This window comes from Rosa rugosa, chromosome 4 (genome assembly GCF_958449725.1).
Source record: "Rosa rugosa chromosome 4, drRosRugo1.1, whole genome shotgun sequence".
Classification (NCBI taxonomy): Eukaryota; Viridiplantae; Streptophyta; class Magnoliopsida; order Rosales; family Rosaceae; genus Rosa; species Rosa rugosa.
The window spans coordinates 30,093,578-30,103,608 of NC_084823.1; the positions used below are offsets into that span (position 1 = coordinate 30,093,578).

Below are 10,031 nucleotides of genomic sequence, written 5' to 3' on the forward strand. Positions count from 1 at the left end.
AGAAAGCAATTGGCATATTGTATAGAAACATAACAATAAAGTGGAATTAGTTATTTGACAATACCACAAATTGGCAAAAGCTGCAGATTATATGATTTTCTAATTAATTTCACTATTTCTATGTATGACCCATCATTAGGCACTTCTTTTGTAGAAGGAAAATAAAAGGAAACATGAAAATCCATCACTACTGGGCAATTGGTATCTCATCCCGGCAGTCCCATTGAGCTCAGAGACTGAATGATTAGAAGGGTAACTAATATTAGTTGTACGTAGATAGCTAGAAGAAGTTGAAGTTGTTGAATCTCAAGCTTCCATAAGTGGTGGCACTTGCATAAACAGTGAGGAGCTCATTTTGGGGAGACCAGAAATCAGCTTTCAATCCACCTCTCCTGATTGCTTTCAACAATCTGTTCTTATGTGCATATCCTGTTACAACCACCTTCTGACTGTGTGCATCTACTTCCACCTTTTCTATTCCTGTAAATTGTAACTACCATTTATGGATTATTAATGACTAATGATGATGATTGATATATGGGATATGTAGAATAACTGCAATGCAAACCCAAATTTAATAAAGAGAGGGACCTTTCAGTTTTGACAGGCATTTCCTGAGTCTCTTCTCATGTATGCCAACCATCTCCACCTTCAATTCCACTGTCTGCGAGCAAATTAAACAACAGTTAGTGAAAGGAGAACTGAATCAAGCCTTAGGGTTAGTCCAAGCATGAGTTGATGACTCGGAATACAGGAATTGATTTAAGTAAAGGGATTGATCTCTTCCAATGTAGCAAGAAAAGTAACTGAAATGAACAAACTAGCTAGAGCAACCACATTAGTACTAGTTAGCTGTTGCATGAAAGGCACTTGAAAGAACACATAAATTGCTCTCAACCGATATAATAGAGATTCCGAATCTCTTCGATACATGCAATTTGTAGATTTACCTCCATTAAGAGAATTCTGTAGAATCTGGACTGCAAGAAATGATGAACTGATGAAGTTTGCAGAGAAGGGTAAGGGCATGAAGGGAGCAAAGACAAAGGTGTTCAGAATGAAAGAAACAAGTAGTGCGAAGGTAGGGAATGATTTAAAGTTAATGAATAAATCAGATAGGGAATGTAAGGCATATATATAACAGAGGGGACATGAAAAAGAGATGGAATAAACCCTACTAAAGTAGATGGAGAGTAGTCTTGGTTTTTGGGAATGCTACGACAACTACACCAAATCATCTGCTTCGCTTTGCTTTGCTTTGCTTTGCTTTGCTTTGCTTTTTCAAAGATGAACAAATTGCAAGACATCGACCTAAAATGAACCCAATAACAAGAAAACGGTTAAGAGTAAGCTAGACTTGCATAGGTAGCTCAAGGTTCTAGGCTTCCCTCTGAGCAAAGCAAAGCAATGTGAGAGTATCAAGGATCTGAAATGATTGGGTTTGACGGTCCAACATAGCTTTTTCCCTCTCAAGGAAGGAAGGATCTTTATTTGGGATTGGGACTTGGGCTCAGTCAAAGTGATTCATTCTCCCTCCCTCGAGATTCTTGTAAATTAGTAATGCATATATGTACTTGCATCGTCCATTGCAAATTGCAAAAAGAAGGGAAAAGAGAATAAAAACTCCAAGGGAAAAACTAGCTAGCAAGTTTGGTATATATATATTTGGGTTCTTCCTTCTCCTTAATTATGGCCAACTGACTGGACTTGGAATCTTAAATCAAATATATGTGAAAAGGAGAAAGAACAACAATTTGAAATATATTGGTAAACAACAGGATCAAGCATCAACGGGGTGGTGGCGCAGTTGGCTAGCGCGTAGGTCTCATAGCTTAAAACAGTGAGTTATCCTGAGGTCGAGAGTTCGAGCCTCTCTCACCCCAATTATTTTTTACCAATTTTTTTTCTTTTCCAGAATAATTACATTACACCATTATTCTCAGTCTCTAATAGGTATTATCCTGCAAAGAGTGGCGTTTGGTCGACTATCGGCAAAATGAAAGAGTAATTTGTTGTCGTCTGAGACGGTACGGTGGTTTGGGAAAGACACAGAGAATATCAAAATGTTTGCATCGAAAGCCTTTTATGATATTCTTATCTCATAATGTTCATTTTTACTTATTATATTGATTCGATCATTATGTACTCGTTGTGATAAGCGTTCATAGACCACTCTAATTGCAACATTATATGCAATTCATCGCTAACTTTAGTGGGGAGGTCCAAATAGTTTGCTTTTATCATCTCCTTTCTAATGGAATTTGGTTTATTAGTGAAATTTATTTTCATAAAAATCTAAAATTTAGGGTTGAAACGTTGAGATCAAGAAAACATGTTAAAAAAATTCTTTTTTTTTTTCAGTGAACATGATAAACAATTCAACTTTAAGTCTGGCATGTGCTCTTATGAGTCGTATCATGTTCCGTTCTTACTAATGTTTAGGATTTTTTTTTTATATTTCTTTTTTGGGCTAACCTTCATTACTTTAGATAAGTGGTGGTCCGAAGCTCTTGCGGGTCAACCCGGCCGAGCCCAAACCAAAAACTGTGCCTTTTTACTACCCCCGAAATTCCCCAACCTCTTCTTCTCCAACCTCAGCAGTCTCTTCTCCTCCAACCTCAGCAGTCTCTTCTCCTTCAGCTCTCCCAACTATTAATATTCCCCCCAAAAAAATTGTTTCTTCTTCTACTATCGTTCAATTGGCTCCCAGGTAAGTTCTAAGCATTGATTTCTGATTCTCAGTTTCTCTTTCATCATTCAGGGTTTATTCTTATTCCTATTTCCTTCAACTCTTCTATGTCAAAAAGACTTGCCATGGTATTGTTTCTCATAAATTTACTCTCTTGGTGATGATACATACTTCAAATTTGTTGTTCACTGGTTGCATCTTTTGTTCTTGTACAAGAGTGTTCCTGCATGCATTCTTGGCTCATGTTCCTATGCTTCACCCCAAGTGGACTTGCCCTCATTTTGATTGGATTCACTACATTGGAAATGATACCCAAATTCAGATTTACATATTGAAAGAATGAAAATTGTTGCTAGCTAGAAATTTCATTTTGAATGTATATTTCTGTTGAGACCTGATCTGTAATCATTCATCTTGGCATGACTTAATATTGAGTATCGATCAATCTTCTGGCATTGTCTAATTTAGTGTGTAATTTTTCAGATAAGTATGTGGATTATATTCATGGTAAACCCATTAATAGCAATCTTCATCCTAGTATGATATTTGAATCAGTAGTTCTTAAATGTTGGTGGATTTACATTTCTAGGTGAGTCTCAGTACTGTTGTTATTGTAGAAGAATAAGCTACAAGCATGGACTTGCAGCAAAAAGATGACCCTCCTAAACCTTCAGTGAAAGCAGCGACTGTGTATCAGCATTTTCTGCTGAATTTCATCATGGAAAATTACTTGGGTCCTGATATCAAGTTTGATAAGCTGAGATACTCGGCATTTCAAAGATTAGCTGAAGGTTCACCTCCGTATGAGTTGAGTGATTTGGGTGCTTCATATGTTAGCGTGTCTCTTTTGGAGAGTTTATATTACTATATCCTGAGAAATGCTCACCCTAGCTTGGTTCTCAGACCAAATATGTTGCATAAGTATTTAAAGGGCAGCCTACCTTTGTCAAGTTCAGGGGTGAGAAAAGACAGTCGGCAGTTCCCAGATATTTTCCCTTTGAATCTTCATCAACAGATATGGTATCCGGAAAGCTTCAGAATTGTTAAGGGGATTGTAATTATTGATGACCCTGTTACCTCATATATGAAAGAAGATGATCTGGAAAAGTTCAAATCTTTATCTGGTATGAATAACCTGAAAATTGATATGGATGAATCCAGCAAATATCAACAGGAGTACCAGAATGGTGGGAAAAGTGAGCACAATTTCTGCAAGGACAGTAATGAGGCAGGATATATTTCCAATGGAAATGGTAATTCATCTGATAGATTCCAACAAAAGTATAAAAGGAGGTGCCTCTCTCATCCTCCATCAGTTCCGGCATTTTCCCCTGTTGTTACTTCATCAGAAGGCACAAAACATTGTGGAAAAGATGAACCTACATGGAATACCTGCAAACCAGAAGGACCTGTGCTCATCCCCCTTCTGTCTCTTCCTAAAATGGAAGCATGTGTTTCAGATCCTTCTATTGTTTTGTCTGGGACGGTCAAGAGAGGGGTTGTTGGACCACCAATTGGTGCTGTGGACATTGGCGTTAGCAAGGTTGCATATTATTTCCGGGTGTCTCTACCAGGAATCAGGAAGGATTTTTGTATGTTTCTCACACTTGCTCATTTCTATGAAATTTTATGGTGCTAATATTAAAATCGTTTTAGTTGGGTGTTCCCCCGGTGTTTTTTAAATTTGCCACACCTCCTCTACCTTCAATGAGGAAATTGATATTTAGTGCCTTGGGTAGACACAGTTAAGCTGCAGATATTTTGAACAAGCATGCATATTCTAGGTAACATTTGACCATACTTCTCAGAAGGTAAACACGAAAGGAAAAAGAAAGAAAAAAAAGAATGCTTTATCCATTATGGGTCTAGTCACTCTAGTGATTATTGGGGAATGAGCTTGTAACTTGCCTGAGTTAGACATAAGAGTGCCACTCACTTCTACATGCTAGGCACAAATGATATCTTATGTGTTCTTACTTTTTGATGCTCTCTTGACGAAATGCTTGGCCTCGTATTTTACACATTTAAATTGATACCTTTTGTGTGGCAACAGGTCAATTTAGTTGTGAGATTGAATCCAATGGGAAGGTTCATCTACAAGGCTTCACCAGTGGTGGAAACCCCATAAAGAAACGCTCACGTGTCTTCCAAATGAAATTGCAGCAACTGTGCCCTCCTGGACCATTCACACTCTCCTTCAGTCTTCCGGGACCTGTTGATCCAAGGCTCTTTGCACCTAACTTCGGATCGGATGGCATCTTTGAAGGAGTAATTCTAAAAGAGGAGTGATATCTGATGCTCAGTTTCATTCTTGATGTAGCAAGAGTTGACAAAATGGTAGCCTAGTAGGATCTTCTGACTAGCCTAATCTTTCAAATCATTGTCTGCTAGCATGTAAATGGTGTAGAAAATTATTAGTTGCTTATAATGAAGTTAGTATGCTAGACATTTACTGCAAAAATGCATGCTGCGTTCTCTTCCTTACTCGCATCTACACATGCATGCATCCAGATGCATCAACTTCAAGCATCCTATATTCGTATCTTATAAGTGAGGAAGAAATCAGGTTAACTCGGATGTGCCAAAGGTTAAAAATATGGATGCACGAGCAATCTCAAAAATATCTTTAGCTGGCCAGTAATTCTTGCTGAGAATTCAAGCATTTTCAGTAATTCTTCTATTGGCTGTACGTAGCTTTATGGGTAGCTTCCTCAAGAGAATTCAATGCTGCTACTTCCTACAAGCATAATATGGCACTGCAGTCCTGCTAGGGCTGTCGAATACTCCCCTATGTTCTAAGGAGTGGCACAGATTGGCTTTGTTCGTATTTGATGTCAAAACGTGCACTGATCCAAGTCATCCCAACCATCTCAGTTTACCAAACCGTTAATCTACAACCATTCATTTGATACTAACGGCACCAAAGCACCTTCCTTCATTAGCAAGTCTACCACATGGAGAAACTTTAGATTGATTTGGTTTAATTACTCACAACAAACCGTTGTTCACAAACAGGACTAGAGAATCAAGTCATTAACAAGCAAGATTCACTCCCAAACCTAGTCAGCTAGACTCAGTTGAAAAAGAAATGAACAATGTCCTAAATCAAACCTTACACGCAAAATCATTCTCCATATCAAAGTCCACTAATGTTATCCCATACCCTCGATCAAATCTTTACCCCTACCATTTACAGGAGATAGAGAACAAACTCTAATGGTTCCAATATATATATATATAGAGAGAACAAACATAGAAGTATTTAAAATTGCTTCTCTAGCCATGTAACATGTTTTTCCTGATCATGCATTTTGTTCATTCCCATTCTCGTTCTCATTCTCTTCTAGTGATCTTCCCATAGTTTCGGGTGTGAAGAGATACGTTACCACCAATCCCAGAATACAAACTACACCTAAACCAATCAACGACCTCTTGATCTCTTTCGTCTTTTTATCCTCCTCATTTTGACCATGTGCAACCCATAGAAATCCAATTGATCCGATCAAGGCGCCAACCTTCCCCGAAGCCCCGGAAATCCCATGACAAGTTGACCTAAACCTCGCCGGGAAAAGCTCAGCAGGCACTATAAAAGTGGTAGTATTTGGTCCAAAATTTGCAAAGAAGAAAGTGAGGCCATAGAGGACCATGAAACCTTTATCTGTATTTTTTGCCCAGTGAGTTTTGTAGGGTATCCCAATCGAGAAATAAACAAGTGCCATGACGAAAAACCCCATCATTTGAATTTTTCGCCTTCCAATTCGATCAATGAAGAAGACACTGAACCAATATCCTGGAATTGTTGAGCATATTGTCACAATTGCTTGCAACTCAGCAACATGCAAAGCATCTTGGTAGAGATTGACCTTTTTTGGGTATTTTGGGTCGATATATCTTCTATATATTTGAGACTGGAATAGGTTGCTGCTGTAGAAGACAACGTCAACAAGAAACCAGTTGGCAGCACAGGAGAAGAGATCGCGGCCATGGAGACGTAAAAATTCCTTGGAGAAGAAGGGATATGATGATGCAGGGTTTTGCCCTACTGATAGTAAATCTGGTTCATCTTCTGCAATTTGACTCAAGGAAACAGCCAACACTTTCTCCATATCCTTGGCTGCTTGCACCACATTTAGCTCAACCAGTGCTGTATACCTGAAAGGAATTAAAAATTTGGTCACATCCATTCAGCGAAAATGCTAATTTCAATTCAATTCTTCACAAAATGATATGTTTATGTTTATCGCTACAAATGAATGATTTTTTTTTTTTTTTTTTTGGCATTGAACAAAGCAAAGAAACAACCGAACAAAAACGAAAACAAGCAAAGAAAGCTAAAAAACACAGAAAACTAAAACTCCAGCAGAGACTTCAAGGGGGAGGACCCGCTGCATCAAAGAGGAGAATTCGCATTAGGGAGGGGGGAGGATTGGACACCCAGTCATCCGTGCACACCCTGCGAGATGCCAAAGCCGCAATAGAGTCCGCAGCACAATTAGCATGTCTACTGGTCCAAAGCCAGTTAACGCGATCGAAGAGGCCCGCCATAGCTCGAATCCGAGAGACGATTTGAGTTGCAGACCAATCAATCGAAGATAGAGGATTTAACAAATGTGAAATCAAAACCAAGGAGTCTGATTCCAACTGAAAAGAAGAAAGGGAGAGGGATGAGGCAAGAGAGAGACCAAGGACAATAGCCATGGCTTCTGCTGCCAGAGAGGACATCGCATGTGATGATTTGGCTAACCCCCCAAGAACAACACCCTTAGAATCACGAATCAGGGTACCCAGGCCACAATATAAGGAATCCGCATTCCAAGCCGCATCAGTGTTTATCTTGAACATACCAACAGGAGGGAGTTTCCAAATTGCCGAAACAGATGATTCAGAGAAGGAGGATCTCACATCTCCACGATTAGAGAGGCATTTGGGGATCGATAGAAATTCCATGGAAGCAGAGAAAGCTCGAGAAGCAGTAAGAATAGAATCCGGAGTATCATGGTTGAAAACACAATTGCACCTATGTTTCCAAATGGACCACAGTAAGAACAACACATGAGTTTGGGAAACCTGATCAGGCAGAGATGATGACGAATCCGGGGAGAAGATCGCGGAAATCCAAATATCAAGAGATGTCACGGCTTGGGGGTCAATCCTGTAAGAGAGGGGATGGCAGAACCACGTTCTTCTTGCCCAAGGGCATAATAAAAGAACATGTTCAATTGTTTCAGGATGAGCCTCACAGAAGGTACAGAGTGGGGAAGATGCAAGGTGCCTTTGATATCTGTTGTGGTTTGTTGCTAAAGCACCAGAAAGAGCTCGCCATAGGAAGTGTTTGATTCTTGGCGTAACCTTAAGATTCCAGAGCCAATTCCAAGTGCTTGAGGGGATTGAGTGCGACCTGTGAGGATGAACAACAAGTGGGGGCATGGAGTCTTTGATTTTTGCTTCATAACCCGTCCTAACGAAGTAAATGCCCGTTGAGGTTGCCGGCCAAAGAATAGAGTCTTCATCTTCCGGATTTCCGAAAGGGGTAGCTTTAATAGCTCTGATAGCATCCACTGAGAGGAAAGGAGAGACCGCATCCAGATTCCATGTGTGATTCAGAGAGTCGACAAAAAAACTTACCGGGGTTTCCGGGGTGTTGAGAGGCATAAAATCTTTCAAATTGCAATACGGTAGTCGGGGGATCCAATTGTCTCTCCAGAAATCAATAGAAAGACCAGATCCAACCTGCCAAATACAACCATCCGAGAGAATGTGCCTGGCATCCAAAATGCTGGCCCAAGCCCAAGATGGTGAGGATCCCCGAGTTGCTTCAAAGAAGGTGCAGGAGGGGAAGTAACGACTCTTCAGTACACGGACCCAGAGTGCATTGGGATTGGCAAGGATTCTCCAACCCTGTTTGGCAAGAAGGGCATAATTGAAAGATTCAATACTACGAAAACCCATACCTCCACAAGATTTAGGCAAGCCAAGAGATGACCAATTTTTCCAGTGTATACCCGTAGTGGTGTCATTTCCCCACCAGAAATTTGCAAGCGCAGAGTTGATTTGGTTGCAAAGAGAAGAAGGGAACTTGAAGACCGACATTGGGTAGGCAGGGATTGCCATTGCCACGGATTTGATCATGATTTCTTTTCCAGCTTGGGATAAAGTGGAAGTATTCCACCCAGAAATTTTATTTTCGATGTGCTCTTTAACATAAGCCAAAGCCGAAACTTTTGATCGGCCCCAGATGGTCGGCAGACCAAGATAAAAGCCCGGATTCAAAACTGGTTGCATACCCAACACCATGCTGATGAGATTAACAATTTCTGGAGGGGTGTTGGGGCTAAAGAAGAGAGAAGATTTGTGGAGATTGATGGATTGACCAGAGGCACTGCAATAGTGATGCAGAGTATCGGAAAGTACTTCGCAATTGTACAGTGTATCTTTGAGGAAAAAGATGGAATCATCTGCAAAGAAAAGATGACTAACCGTTGGACCATTCGAGCTCAATTTAATAGCATCCAATAAGTTAGTGTCACATATCTTCCGGATCATGGTGGATAAAACATCATTGATGAAAAGGAAGAGGAAAGGGGAGAGAGGATCTCCCTGCCTGAGACCACGGGTTGGTTTGAATTTGCGACCAGGAGCTCCGTTGACAATAATAGCCATTGAGACAGAGGTAACACAAGACATTACCAATCTCACCCAAGTTTGGTGGAATCCCATCTTCAGAAGAACCAGCTCCAAAAACTTCCAGTCCACACGATCATAGGCCTTGTTCATGTCCAGTTTAATTGCAAATTCCCCAACTGAACCAGACTTGAGTAACTTGAGGTGGTGAAACATTTCATGGGCCACCAAAATGTTGTCCTGAATCTGTCTACCAGAGACAAAAGCAGACTGATTCTCAGAAATTAGGGATGGCATAAAAGGCCGTAATCTGGTGGAAATGATCTTCGTCAGAATCTTGTAAGCAAAGTTGCAGAGAGCAATAGGGCGAAAATGGGAAGCTTGCTGAGGGGTTTCCACCTTTGGAATCAAAGCAATGAAGGTAGCATTGAACTGATTCAAGACAGAGGCAGAAGCAAAGGAGTGAGACGTTGCTTCAAAAACAACTTTTTTGACAATTTCCCAATAAGATTGGTAGAAGGTGCCAGGAAAGCCATCGGGGCCCGGAGCTTTGAGTGCACCCATGTCAAAAACTGCATCCCTTACTTCTTCAATGGTAATTTCGGACAACAGAGCATTGTTCATATCGGAGGTTACCACCGGGTCAACAAAATCCAGAACAGTTTGCACGTGGTCAGTTGGAGAAGAAACATACATGTCACGAAAGAAGTTGTTGAGATGA

At 40.4% G+C, this 10,031-nt stretch overlaps 3 protein-coding genes and 1 non-coding gene across 4 annotated transcripts; 2 read left to right on the top strand and 2 right to left on the bottom strand.

The window, feature by feature from the left end:
* Positions 1-2: 2 nt before the first annotated feature.
* On the bottom strand, positions 3-1,209 carry LOC133707279 (heavy metal-associated isoprenylated plant protein 28-like). The gene is made up of 3 exons (XM_062132842.1): positions 951-1,209; positions 592-664; positions 3-480 (listed from the first exon to the last, which is right to left on the bottom strand). The coding sequence occupies exons 1-3, from the start codon at positions 954-956 to the stop codon at positions 281-283; spliced, it is 279 nt and encodes a 92-aa protein (XP_061988826.1). The 5' UTR covers positions 957-1,209; the 3' UTR covers positions 3-280.
* A 583-nt stretch (positions 1,210-1,792) lies between these two features.
* TRNAM-CAU (transfer RNA methionine (anticodon CAU)) lies at positions 1,793-1,883 on the top strand. Its single transcript is given in 2 exon segments — positions 1,793-1,830; positions 1,848-1,883. It is a non-coding gene; the product is annotated as a tRNA-Met (tRNA).
* A 717-nt stretch (positions 1,884-2,600) lies between these two features.
* Positions 2,601-5,169, top strand: LOC133742661 (increased DNA methylation 3-like). The gene is made up of 3 exons (XM_062170345.1): positions 2,601-2,710; positions 3,279-4,281; positions 4,743-5,169. Exons 2-3 carry the CDS (start codon positions 3,324-3,326, stop codon positions 4,976-4,978), a joined length of 1,194 nt encoding a protein of 397 aa, XP_062026329.1. The 5' UTR covers positions 2,601-2,710; positions 3,279-3,323; the 3' UTR covers positions 4,979-5,169.
* Positions 5,170-5,991: 822 nt separating this feature from the next.
* Positions 5,992-6,795, bottom strand: LOC133744624 (probable inorganic phosphate transporter 1-9). Its single transcript, XM_062172700.1, has one exon. The coding sequence runs from the start codon at positions 6,793-6,795 to the stop codon at positions 5,992-5,994; it is 804 nt and encodes a 267-aa protein (XP_062028684.1).
* Positions 6,796-10,031: the final 3,236 nt, after the last annotated feature.